A 14,235-nucleotide genomic window follows, 5' to 3' on the forward strand; every position below is an offset into this window, starting at 1 on the left:
GTATTGAACAAACTTCGCCACTGCATCCTTGAGCTCCACTGCCCACACCATGACACCACTGCTCAGTGGTGGCAGGAGAGGCAGCACCCATCCACTCACTTGATGTAGTGCCATCTACTTCTTCTTTCATGTCAATCATTTTTTTTCTGTGCCTGCCATCTTCTCTTTCTAACATCCTTCCTCTCACTACTTATTACTCTTCTTCCCATTTCAGGTGACTACACCGAGTGACAAGCCAAGTGGTTTCCTGTAACTCAGAAACCAATTTCAACATTGGATAGTGACCATATGGTTAAAAAATGGGGTGATTTGGAGCCTACTATGGTGCTCATGTTAACTGGGTGGAGATGCAAATGCGGTGTCCACTCAGGAACCAAACCTACACACTAATCCCTATGCCTCACTGCAGCGTGTCACTGTCAGCTGCATGGGAATATCGGTTTACTGCATAAGACGGCACTCCTGGGGTGGTTGCTTGCTTGCAGTTGATGGGTCTGCTCAATCAGACAACCTGAGATAGCACAACAAAAACAATGACTGCACTATTGCTGTCAGTAACACTTTAACAATGCCTGGTTTAAATCCTGGTGCTTGAGTCTGGCTATTACTTCCCATTCAAAATATCAGGATGTCTGTCTATATTCAGTTCCATACTGCAAGATTTGTTCTTGAGCCTTCTTGATGTCCTGCAGGGTCCTATGAGGGACACCAAAAAACTCAACTGCCCGATTCACTGTCCGTCCCTCGTCCAGTTTCCCAATAATCTCCCACTTCTTTTCAAGAGATAAGACCCTCCTGGGGCACTTGGCAGGTGGGGGTGCCATAATGACATATGCCAGCACAAGGCATGAGACCAGCATGGCATGTAGAAAGACAGGGATGATGAAAAACACACCAAACTCCATTGTAAACACTGCTGCCACGTGGCATAACAATACCGAAGAGAGAAAGTGCATAGCAGCAGTCTTGGGGGAATGGGGGAGAGGGGGGAACCAACAATTTTGGGATGCAATACTTGAGGAAAGAGTATGAAATGTACTGAGGATGTGGGATATACATACAGTACATGTACTGTATTTAATACTGAACATGGGAAGAAAACAAAAGACAGGAACATACAGGTAATATCAGAAATAAACACGCCAAATTTGGCAACACCAATAGCAGTGTTTTGGTGACGAGTTTCACTGCAATGCTTTCATGGAGAGACACAGCACTGCATTGTTTTGGTGGTGGGATTCCTGACGGTTTGTGAAGATTTCAATCTGGGGGCTTTCCACGGAATTTTTAAAATTCAGCAACATTTGCTGTGACGGATACATACAGTATGTATCTTGTTTATAGATATACATATACATACATATACAGTATATATATATATATATATATATAATCTATACATTAAATCCTTGTTTTTCACGCCGCGGATGTTCGGCCAAAACTGCGCGAAACGTCGAAATGTGAAGTTAAGAATCAATGGGAAAAATAAAGGAGCATTCTGGTGGGACATGTACCTACTCAATCATAAAGTACTATAACACCAAACTGGCCCTACCAAAAATTTAATGCAGAGTGTTTACTAGTGCTAAAACAGTAGAACACAATACACATGTACCTGAAAAGACATTAAATCTGTTATAAAGAGCTGCAACACCAAAAATCCTTACCAGAAATAAAGTGAAGGCTGACTTGAGTGGCAGGTGAAGGTGTGTTGAGGGTAGATGGGCTAGTTACTAGGTGACATGGGCCTCTCTGGGGAAGCCCCATCACTTATGCCAAAGCCCTCAAAGTTGAACTCAGGCTCCAGCACCTCCACTTCCTCTCTGTCCACTTCTCCTCCTTCATCCACCCCTGCTGGCACGTCCAAGTCTTGCAGAATAGCAGCCACATTCTGTCTCTCGTGAATATATCATGTGATCCGGGCTTGTCTCTGCTCCTTTATGTTTCTGTTGTAGACGGCCATCACTTGAGACTTCAGATCATTCAAGGTCGACAAGATATTGATGGCCTCAGGCATAGTCCTGGTGTATGCACCGAAGGAGGTTGCCATGTCGGTTATGGTGGACAGGGTGGTTGCAAGATGGCCGCCAACAAATGAGCATCGGTATGCATCGTCGGCTGCCGGCTGGGGGCATCGAAATGTACGGAAATTCGCAAATTGTGAGACAACTCGAAAACTTTTTTCTTGCACGAAAAATGAGGCGTCGAAGTAAAATGCATCGAAATAAGACGAGTTACTGTATATATATATATATATATATATATATAGTGCACCCTCACACAATGCAAGTTTAAGGGCGGTAGAAACCCTTGCATTCTACGATTTCGCATTGTATACACCAAAGAACTTATGGGAAAAATGGTATATGGTGGACAGCCCACCCAGAGCTTGGTCTTTGGGTCCCCTTCCAGCCTAACTACCCTGCTAATACTTTGTCTAATAGTACTTCTAGTTGGACCAACAAATAAAACAACAAACAGAACACCATGTACCTTTATTTAAGTGACTTCTGGGCTTGTTAAAAAGGGAGGGGGTGGGTACCCGACGCTCTACTCTTGCCCTGCAGGGCGGGGCGCCCCATTGTCACTCTCACTGTCACTTCTGAGGTCCCCTGATGGTGCCATAAAGCCTTCAAAGTCAACAGCTAAGACCATGATGAACAGGTGGGTACTACTATGATGCTAAAACGGACCGCAGGATGCAAGGTACAACGTGTGTTCTCGCTGCAATATGTAGAAGTTTTTGTTTACCCAAGAAAGTCAGTTGATGGCATGCAGATAGCTGGCCAGCCACCAGCCATTTTGAATTTGGCTCATTTTCAGTCACCTGCCTTCGTGTGACTTGCTTGCATTGTCCAGCCCAACCCTTGTAGTAATGGCAGGAAGTCCATTTTTTGCATGGTCATACAGCTGATTCGCACGTTGGGAAGTCTGATTCACAGAGTTCGTATTCGATAAAAATAAGCATTTTCTGGACTGACCTCACATTGTAAGTACCGTACTTTGCATCGTGTGAGTTCGCATTGTGTGGGGGTGCACTGTGCATATATATATATACAGTATATATATATATATATATATATATATATATATATATACTGTATATACAGTGGGCTCGCACAGTGTGCGTCACCACAGTGCGCGATTCGCCTTGTGCACAAGTGACCAAAAATCATAACCAAAAACCCTTTAATGCGCGAGTTTACCGCACAGAACGCGAGGCAGAGGCAAGGAGTGGCTCAAAAATGCCATTTTCTACTAGTGCGCGACCACCCCTCACAGAGCGCGTCACGTGTCAAGGTGGTGAAATAGCAGAACCATCGACATCGTCTGCTCCTGATCCTGTTGAGGATGAAGAGGATGCAATGTCAGAAGTGTCAGCATTGGACTTTGAAGGGTTTATGGCCGAAGTGAGTGACTTGGATACTCCTGGGGAAGGTGATCAAGAGGAGTCTGCGGAGGGAAGTGTTGGTGCGATGGGAGGTGCGGTGGGGAGTGCGGCGCTGTAAGTGTTGCTGCGCCTCGGAACCCCTGTTATTTAAGGTCATTAGGCCTGTTGTCTACTGTTGTTAAGGTGACTACCCATATTTTTGTTATTGTAGCTACAGCTTTAGTACAATGTCTGAAACATACGACCTTTATTATGTCTCTAAGGGCCAAAAAATGTCCAAGTATGAGGGGGTACCACCCATAGGTAATTATTCCCATAAGATTATGTATTCCTAGTACGCGAATTCCCAGTGCGCGAGCTCGTGCACCACCCAATCTCTCGCGCACTATGCGAGCCCATATATATATATATATATATATATACAGTAAAACCTCACTATAACGGACTAATTGTGGCCCAAACCATTCTGAAAAATGCAAAAATTCCGATAAAAGCAACATCTGGACTTCCCCCTGCTAAGCCGGACTTTTACCGATATATCAGACTTTAGTCCGGATCACATGAACGGTTTTTAAACTGTTTTGACTACCATTGTGGTACTGTACTGTGTTATAACTTCACTATCTTAATCAAATGGTATAATATATATAATACTGTAATAATGTACTGTACACTGAAAAACATGTCTTTTATTTACATTATTGCAGTGAACACAGCTTAAGTGGTCAGGCAGTCCGGAAGATTATGGCTTTATAGGACTTTTTCCGATATACAGGAATTTAGTCCAGTAGCTCCTCGAGTCCGATAAAAGCGAATTCCGGTCTACTGAAGTCCGTTATATCGAGGTTTTACTGTATATGGATGTAAGACTATTGTGTGGCATGAAAATGAAAAGTCAATAATGATGGCAATGGAGATGGGACTGCTGAGGAATGTATGTGGAGTACAGAAAGTGGATGGGATACGGAATCCTATACTGTGATTCGTGAAAGATGCAGAGTGAGGAAGTCTGTGGACACCAGAATCAAAAGGAGTGTACTGAGATGATATGGTTATGAGGAGAGAATGGATAACAACAGAGTGGTGAAAAATGTATACCTGAGTGAATTTTGAAGGAAAGTGGAGGTAAGGTAGGCCAAGAAGAAGGTGGCTGGATATGGGGGATGAGTGTGTGAGGAAAAGAGAGATATGGAAGTCAGTGAGGCTAGGTGACTGACAAGAGAATGAGCTGGCTGGATGAATGCTGTGAGAAGAATTGTACGATCAGGGATTTGGCACCCTTTTTTAATGTGACAGGATTTGGATTGACTCTATCAGATACGTTTATGTGAACAGTCAGAATGTGGGGAAAGCTTTTGGTGTAGCAGATAGAGCCAGGATTCCGAGGGCTTGGGTGGTGAGTGAGTTGAAGCCTGGCCCATTGGAGTGGGAAAACCTGGGCTGGCTGGACACTGCTGCTCCTCACAGGGGTGGGAGAGCTTGCAGGGGGAAAAGTTTCATCACTTTCTCAAGGCATCTCATTTTTTCCCGTAAGTTATTTACTCCTATGCATTAACTGCAAATATTGTGCTTGAACCATTTCTCATTCATGTACCATTATGGATATGGAACGCTGAATTGGCTACGCAAATAGTGACTTACCTCACCACAAAATCAAACACACTTTCTACTATCTTCAGTCTTATGCATGGTTTTATATGAGAAAATTTTTCATGCCAGAACACAGCCTTCACTTAAGCCTTCAGCGATGACTGAAGACTTACATAAATATACAGTACAGTACTATATTATGGCTACTGTCAAATGATATAAAATGTAATTGCATAGGGAAATCTGAGGACAATGATATTAATCAAATGCGGAGGGAGGTAAAAGAGGTTTTGCATGAGAGTGCTAAGGTTACTCTTAATAAAAAGGGAAAAGTGAGAAGGAAAAAGTAGGTGTCAGATGAAACATGGAATGCAATTCAGAAAAGGAAAGAGGCGAAGTTAAGAAGTGAAGAACAACATGTTGATGGCCAGGCAGCTGAAGTACTCAGAGCAATGTATTGGAGTTTATGTTCTGAAGTAAAAAGACTCGTTAGAAGTGATAAGAGGAGGCTATATGATGAAAAGGCAAAAGAGACAGAAATTAGGTAAAAATGACGGTCAGAGCATAAAAGCAGCGTATCAGGCCACAAAGGAGTTAACTGGGACTGAAAAGAGAAGGAAAGAAATACCTGTATAAGACAGAAATGGTAACTTGTTGACTAAAGATCTGGATATAAAAGAAAGGTGGAAAGAGCATTTTGAATCTGTTCTAAATAGAACAACCCCTGCTGATGAGAACATTTTGCCAGATGAGAGTGATTTGCAGAGAGAAACAGGGGATATAACCTTGGAAGAGGTAGCAAAATCTATAAAGGAATTAAAGAATTTTAAGGCCCCAAGAGAGGATGGAATATTTCCTGAAATGCTTAAAGTGGAAAATGATGAGTTGATGAATGCGCATTTGAAACTTTTTAATGTGGCTTGGGATAATGGTGAAATTCCAGAAGAGTGGAAAAATTGAGTGATTATAAAAATACCAAAAAAGGGAGATTTAAGAGTGTGTGGAAATTGGAGGGGGATAACTTTGACACCTGTAGTTGCAAAAGTCTTTTCCAAAATCTTGTTGAACAGAACAGAGCCAGTAATAGATAAAATTTTAAGAGAAGAACAAGCGGGATTTAGAAAGGGTCGAGGTTGTAATGATCAGATTTTTATTGTAAGGCACCTAATGCAACAAACTAATGAGACGAAAATGCCACTTAGTATGTGTTTTGTGGATTCTGAAAAGGCGTTTGAAAGTGTTTCACGTGGAACTACGTTGAAAATTATGAGATTCTATGGTATACCAGAAAAGTTAGTAAATACTATTAGAAGCCTGCATGAAGGTACTTTTTGTAAAGTAATGGTGGGTGGTTCTTTGAGTGATTCATTTGAAATTAGGTCAGGAGTGATTCAGGGAGGAGTTCTTTCACCTTTGCTGTTTGTTTTGGCTAGGGATTATGTTATGAGAAAGGTTGTAAGGAGAACATGTGCAGGAATTAACTGAAAAGAAAATAAGAGACATGGATTCAAACTATGCTGAAGATATTGTACTGATTTGTGGAAGTATTTATGAGATGCAGAGGGTACTCGATTGTCTGGTGGAGGAAGGAGAAAAAGTGGGATTGGTAATAAACTATGGAAAGACTGAAATTATTAATATCAATGTGGAGAACCAAATCGATTGTGTAATTGGGAATAAACTATGGAAAGACTGAAATTATTAATATGAACGTGGAGAACCAAATCGATTGTGTAATTGGGAATAATGTGGTGAAGAATGTAGAAAATTTTAAAAATCTGGGAACAACTGTATCATCTAAAGGATCATTAAACAATGAAATTGAGGAGAGGATTAGACAGGCTTGGTGAGCTGTTGGAATGTTGAAATCTGTTTGGAATACAGTGAGTCTTTGATATACGAAAAGGATAGGGACCAAAAAAAAACTTTCGTAATTCGAAATTTCATATATCGGAACGATTTTCCCCTTTGAAATATACATATAAATGGGGGAATGCGTCCCAGGACCACCTTGGACCCCCCACCTAAACTTTACCCCCCCCCCCATTTTGAAGTATGCAATACCCGTATACAATTGTAGAGAAGGAGGTGGCCATATTCTTGTACATCTCCTTTTTCTTTGTCACAGTCCCAACGGTGGAAGCTGCAAAGCCTAAAGCACGCCCAATCTCTGAGACTCCCTGCCCCTTCCTCATCTATATACCTAGGCTGCTTCCCCCAAGGAAAGGGAGGTAGCCGAGACAGGACGACACACTCCTCATTTACTCATCCATTCAAACACATTCATTCGCATCTTAGCCCCAAAGGGGAGAACGGACAGATCCTCACCGCACCACACCGCACAAGGGTCAACTGCGCAATGCAATCATGGGGTCTTATAATTTCCAATTTCCTTTCCAGAGTTAGAGTACGGTGCTGCTGCTTCTTTGCATTGGGCTCCTCCGATGATGGAGATGATGCAGGGCGCTTGGGAGGCATGGCGAAACAATACGAAAAGGTGAAGAGGAGCGTAAATATCCTCACGTACAGCGAAGCTGCGAAGAGAGGAGGGACGTGGGCTCAACTGGGAATACGTGAAAATTTGTTTACCAGAGAGGGGTTAGTTCATTTTCTCTCAACAGGCGAGTGCGGCACTGTGCACCACACCCATTTTGAATTTTTCATACAGTATTCCATTAACCCCTTCATAGTGCTGGCCTTGTACAACACTTTACTGTTTCAGTGTCAGTGACGTTGAGTTAAGGCGTCCTATAAAAAACTGTGAACAATTATGGGAAGAGAACGACGGTCACTGGTGTGTTTACACGACTCTACCAGCCCAAGCAGTCAAGCATTCTCTTCACTCCAGATGTATTCGACGATGTTTACATGCTTATGTTACATGTGCCCTAATTTTGAATAAGTTTCTTTCAGCAAGAAAACATAATTTACCACCTTCAAAATGGTTAGGAAAAATATAGAAGACAAACTAGAGGAATATGAACTGAATTGGTAAGGTCTTTAGGCTGTATGCTTACACAAAAGATTATGGGTTTTACAATTTTAAGAGATGATATGAAACAAAAATGCTTGCCAATCAGAAAAAAAATTACTCTTCGTCCCACATGTTCTCGTAGGTTAGAATTCAGATCCACATTCTTCGTTCGGTATCACTTTTCCCGATGTATTTCGGACCGACTGAGTACAGTTATTTCTGCTCCTTAAAGTTAGTGTACATTTACTGCTCATTCTTTTGTTCGTTCTTAGGAGTATGTGTGAAAGAGAGAGGACTGATACAAACAATAATGTATTCCATTATCGCTTTCATAGCTGCTGGGCTTGAACAACTCCTTACTGTATGGGTGTCAGTGATGTTGAGTTAGGGTGAGCTATAAAAAACTGTGAGCAATTATGGGAAGGGAATGAAGGTCACTGGTGTGTTAACACGACCCTACTCTACCACCCCATGCAGTCAGGCATTCACAGTTCACTTCATCCCAGATGTTTTCACCGATGTTTGCATGCTAATGTAACACGCATCCTAATTTTATTCCTTCTTACACAAATCATAGCAAATAACAGGATAGGTTTAGTGGAAAAAAAAAAAAAAAAAAGCCAGGTGTGCCAGACGAGTCTTTTCACACATGTAAGAAAAAGAAATTGATTTTAGAACTTTGAAAAAAATGGTCCCAAGGCTGACCACGGGAGCATGCAAATTTCTGAACCCACAGCCACTGAGGGGGCTAAATATACACTTTATTTAAAACAGTAAATGTACCTTATCAAATCAGTTCTTCCTGGTCTGTTATATTTTTCAGATTATTTCTGGGTTAGTAAATACAATAAACGTTTCTTGTTAAATCTGTTTCCCCATCATTTTTAGCTGTTCTGGTGTGACAATTCTTGTTTATTTCGTTAACATAATGGCGGAAAGGACTGTTCTTCCCTAAGTGTTTAACTAAACCTGGCCTAACTGAGCTTATATGTACTTAATAATAATACCTAACCTCCAGTTGGGAAACTGGGAAACGATATCCACCTTTGAGCATGTTGAGTTTCTTCCACCGCGCTGGAAATGAGCTTAGGGGAAAGTGACGATAATAACAGGGAGGAGATTTGTCAGCAAGAAAAAGTAATTTGCCAAAATGAAAGTTGTCAGAAAATTACAGAAACAAGCTGGAGGATTATCAACTGAATTGGTAAGGTCTTTCTGCTGCTTCAAGTGTAAAATGAAAGACAAGCATCTTCCCAAAGTGGAAAAATCGAACCATTTGAAACACGCACTAGTAGAAACAGGATTTTCACTGCATTTCACCTAGTGTAAATTTTCTTCAGACGGAACCGGGAAGACAGTTGTGTCTTTCATTGTACATTTACCGGTAAACAAATCAATCTAACAGTACTTGTGTTTTGTTTCCCCTGGATTAATCGTGATTTCAGACTATTCACACACCTCTTCACACCATACAGTCTGGATAATCAGGCTATCTCTGTATTTCCTTTCGTATCGATTTTCGTATCATTGAGACATTTTCGTACTGTGGAATTTGTCCTATATTCATCGCTTTCGTACCAGCGAAAATTCATACTTCGGGTTTTCATATTTCGAAGACTCACTGTAATAATATGCTTTCGGTAAATACTAAAGTAAAAATTTACAAGTCCATGGTTAGACCAATTTTAATTTATGAGCATGAGTCATGGTACAGTACAATTGCAACAGATCAGAAAGCACTGGGATTAGAGAATAAAATACTGAGAAGGATTCTTGCGGTAAAGTGACAAGACAGAGTTACAAATGAAAGAGTTAGGGATATTACAAGAGTGAAACCAGCTGATGAATATGTGAGACTGTCTCGCTGGAAATGGCTGGGGCACATATATAGAGAAGAAGGCAGTTTAATACAGGATGAGCCAGAGTGGACCGCTAGAGGCAGAGGTAGGGCGAGGGAAACCTGGTTGAGGACAATGAAAAGAGAAGCAGGAGAGGAGAGTTGATGGGACCTGAAGGAGATAGCAAGAGAAAAATACTGGTGAAGTTCACCGAGGCCCTATGCATCCCGTGGGGTGCCACAGGAAATGATTGATTGATTGATAGGGAAATCTCTCACTGTCCAAGGATTAATCAAAACAGATGGAAATCTTTGACAACAGGAGGTTTCCCTGTGGTGTGTCAAATCATCTGGTATTAGCCAGTATTATTGTTGCTGTGGTCCTAGGCTTTTCTGGAAGTGAACCTGGTTATATCAGTACTATCATAAGATGATGTCCCTCACAAGCAATTTAAGCCAGAGTAAAGAGATATATAAGTAGTCACCTATTGCTTAGGGTTTAAGGTGATTTTTGCTAACAAGATACACTACCTAGTAAATCAGATAATACAATCGTAAGTGACTTGTACAGTAAAAGTGAGTGAAATGCAGGAGGACTGCTGCACTTCAGAGAGTGAACTCTCAAGTCTATTCCCACAACTGGACAACATATATGTAAATTCATACATATATAAATAGAAATACAAATGAATAAACATTTATTTATTAATTTATATTAGTAAATAAAAAAGAGTTGGCAGAATACTCACTGGTCTCTGGACACATCTCCGTCACCATTAGGATACAAGGCATGAATGTAAGTGTGAGACATGACCCCTCGCTCTAGTGCTAACTGAGCAGCCACCAGCTGTTCATTTGTGCTACCTGTAGAACAAAGGAAACAGTACTGGTATTAGTATATGGCTCCATCAGTCAGATACCTTAACAACATTCCCACTGCATTCCAACAAAATCATAAGAAAACCTTTTGACCACATTGTATTGCATTTATTAATCCATGGATTGTGAGCCACAGCTCAAGCTGTGCTAACCTTCCAGTGGCTGTGCATCACCACTACCTACTCCACCCCTACGCAAACTTATGCATAGCGCTACGCTAAGACAGCAAGAAAGAGATCTTCCTTATTCTTCACCAGATGAAGCCTTGGATGTTTATCTTCAAGTTCATAATAAATAAAAACTAAAAAAAAAAAAATTTTCTTCATTTTTTCACTACAGCCCTATGCAAACTTATGCATGGCATTACGCAAAAGAGAGAGAGAGAGATTTTTTTTTTTTTTCACCAGATGATGCCCTGGATGTTTATCTTCAAGTTTATAATGAAAACTTTTTTTTTTTTTTTTTTTTAACACAATGGGGTAGGATAACAAAAGGTAACTGTGCAATCCATAGGTTAAAATCATTACCAACACCCATCCATCATCCAATCCTATGTTGCCCCATGAGGAGCAAAAGAGCTTGGGGCCAGGCAAGTTGGTCCTGACGTTTAAGATGATAGTGACCAGCCTCACTCATCCCTGAGTGGTATTACATGAGCAATAAACCCTAACCACCTCTTGGATATAAACCTGCACATGCTCAAACTGATTGGAGCACCTTAATTACCCACTAAACCACCACTTGCCATAATTTGACTATATGGTTACCACCCAGCATAGCAAATGGTTTCCTGGTGTACAGGAAACCATTTGGCTTGTCACTCAGTGTAGAGACATCCATAGGCAGAGGGAAAAGGAAAGAGTGAAGGGAAGAAAGACAGAAGGGGAAGTATAAAGTCACCTGTAGGCAAAGGGAAGTAGAAAGAATGAAGGAAAGAAAGACAGAAGAGAAATGAAGGAAGAGAGGAAAGGGTAGACACCCAAAGCAGCAATACATCGAGTGAGTGGATGGTGAATGCCCCCACCTACCACCATTATACAGAGTATACAACAAGTTAATGGGAAACTCTCTCTCTCTATTTATCTACTTACTTATCCACACAGGATCTCGCTCCAAATCAGCATAGAGCTGTGAAAGGAAGCTTTCTACAAGTTGGACCTTCTCATCAGGAGCTGTGAGCTGCATGAAGTCATGGGTAAAGCGGCTCAAAGTCTGTTCCCGCCGCTCAAGGAACAATCGCACACACTCCCCAACAATGGAGGACATCACTACCAAAGTGTCTGCATTTATTCTTGCTAACAGCCTGAAAGATTGGAATGTCATTATCATCATCATTGTCCTTAACAATAAAGGACACCAATACCAAGGAGTCAAAATTTGCTGCATTCTTAACATTAGCTGAAGGAATGGAACTTATCAGCATCACTACCATTCCTCTGTCTCAAGCCAAGCAGTCTCCTGGGTAACAGGAAATTACCTGGCTTGTCACTCACCGTAATAACACAATGCTGTACTACACTGAGTGAGTAGATTGTAAGTGTCCCCATCTACAACCATACAGTATTAGCATTATAAAATTCATATAACCTGAATACTGCATTTACTAAGACAAAAGGCACTTAGCGCTGAAGGGGCAGTCACCAAAATTAAGAGCTGAGATAATGAGGTCAGTAATGTCTCAGCTTTATTTAATTGTTGTAATTGACAATATTGGCTTGTTTTCAACATATGGGATATAAAAATGTTTCTCCAGATCTTCACATACTGAATGAAAAAATAAGAGTTCAGAAAATTCTGCTGAGTCATCTATTTTCCAAACAGCCTGCAGTTTCACCTGTCAGTCAGTAATATCATACATACCACTACATAATTTTGTTTTTCCATAAGGTAGTACTAAATCTATCTATCTATCTATTGCCAGATGCCTTATTCCCGTAAAGGGTGACCATAAACAAATCATCTCCATGTCGCCCTGTCCCCCGCCATTTCACTGCCCCGCTCCCAGCTCACACCCCCCTCTCTCCACTCCGTCCCTCCATCTCATCCTTGCCTCCCCCTTCCTCTTTCCCTCTCCACCTCACTCACATACACTCTCCTCATCAGTCTCTCACTCTCCATCCTCTCCACATGGCCAAACCACCTCAATATCCTTCTCCTAATGCTTCCTATCACATCCACATCCACGCCACAATGCTCCTTCACTTCCTCATTTGTCAGTCTGTCTTTCCATGTGACTCAACATGCTCCTCTCAAATAACTCATTTCCACTGCTCTCACTCTTTACTTCTGTCCCTCCAGCATGCCCCAGGGTTCACTTCCATACGTTAGCAGTGGTATCACAATACTGTCATGTAGTAACTTTTTCACTTCCATGCCCACTTCCCTGTTTCTTATCACTGTTTTCAAAGAACCAGCAACCTTTCTTCCTTGCTGTACCCTTTCAAGCACTTCACCCTCCAATCTTCCATCCTTACTCATCACACTTCCCAAGTACTTAAACATACTCACATCTTCCATTTCCTCCTCATCCAACCTCACTGTACATTCACTGATTTCACTTCTCTCGAAGACCATAACTCTACTCCTCCCTACATTCACCTTTAGATTCCGTTTCTTACACACTCTCCCAAACTCATCCACCAAGCCTTGCAGCTCCCCTTCGTCTTCACTTAACAACACAGTATCATCTGCAAACAACAGTACAAAGAGTTTCCAAACACTGCCCTCTCTCAGTAGGGCCATTCCAACATCCACTACTTTACCTTGTATCTATTTTATAAACCCCATCCATGTACAAATGGAACAACCATGGAGATATAACACATCCCTGTTTCAATCCAACTGTCAAATAGAAAAATTTACTCAGTTCACTGTCCACATGCACCACAGCCTCATCACCCTCATACATACTCTTCACGGCATTCAGCAACTTCCCATCTACTCCAAATATTCTTAATTCTTTCCACAATCCTTGTCTATCTACCCTGTCATATGCTTTCTCCAAATCCATGAAGGTTGCATACAATTTCTTTCTCATCTCTAGAAACGTTTCCATTAAAGATCTACGAATGAATATCTGATCTACACAACCTCTTCCCTTCCTAGAACATCCCTGATCTTCTCCAACTAATTCCTCTGTTATTTCCCTAACTCTGTCAATAAATATCCTACCATATACTTTTCCTACTACACTATGAAGACAAATGTCCCTGTGATCATCACATACTTCTTTTCCTCCTTTTCCTTTGTACATGGGAATAATTATACCTGACATCCAATTTTCCGGGATTCTACCTTCCTCCCAGGCCAATCTGCACATCTTCCACATCCATTCTACTACTATCTCTCCCCCATACTTCAGCATTTCACCACACACTCCTATTCCTGGGGCTTTCCCCATTTTAACTTTCCTCACTGCTTCCACAACTTCCATCCTACTGATTTCTTCCTCTCTTCTCACATTCCTCATCTCCTAGCCATTCCCCAGCCACTTACACTTGCATTACTTTCATTCTCTATATTCAACAATTCCTTAAAGTGTTCTCTCCATCTGCTCATTTTTTC

The 14,235-nt window shown here is 41.3% G+C and overlaps 1 protein-coding gene across 1 annotated transcript in view; it reads right to left on the reverse strand.

The window, feature by feature from the left end:
• The window catches only part of Gapvd1 (GTPase activating protein and VPS9 domains 1), a 160,471-nt gene that overhangs the window by 23,049 nt on the left and 123,187 nt on the right, over window positions 1–14,235 (reverse strand). The window contains exons 17-18 of the mRNA XM_080272171.1: window positions 11,763–11,974; window positions 10,542–10,656 (exon numbers count right to left, since the gene is read on the reverse strand). Coding sequence (XP_080128297.1) covers window positions 10,542–10,656; window positions 11,763–11,974 — 327 coding nt within the window. The remainder of the gene's footprint in view (window positions 1–10,541; window positions 10,657–11,762; window positions 11,975–14,235) is intronic.

The sequence above is a fragment of the Coenobita brevimanus genome, chromosome 50 (assembly GCF_032717465.1).
Source record: "Coenobita brevimanus isolate Jiangsu-jjx chromosome 50, ASM3271746v2, whole genome shotgun sequence".
Taxonomy (NCBI): domain Eukaryota; kingdom Metazoa; phylum Arthropoda; class Malacostraca; order Decapoda; family Coenobitidae; genus Coenobita; species Coenobita brevimanus.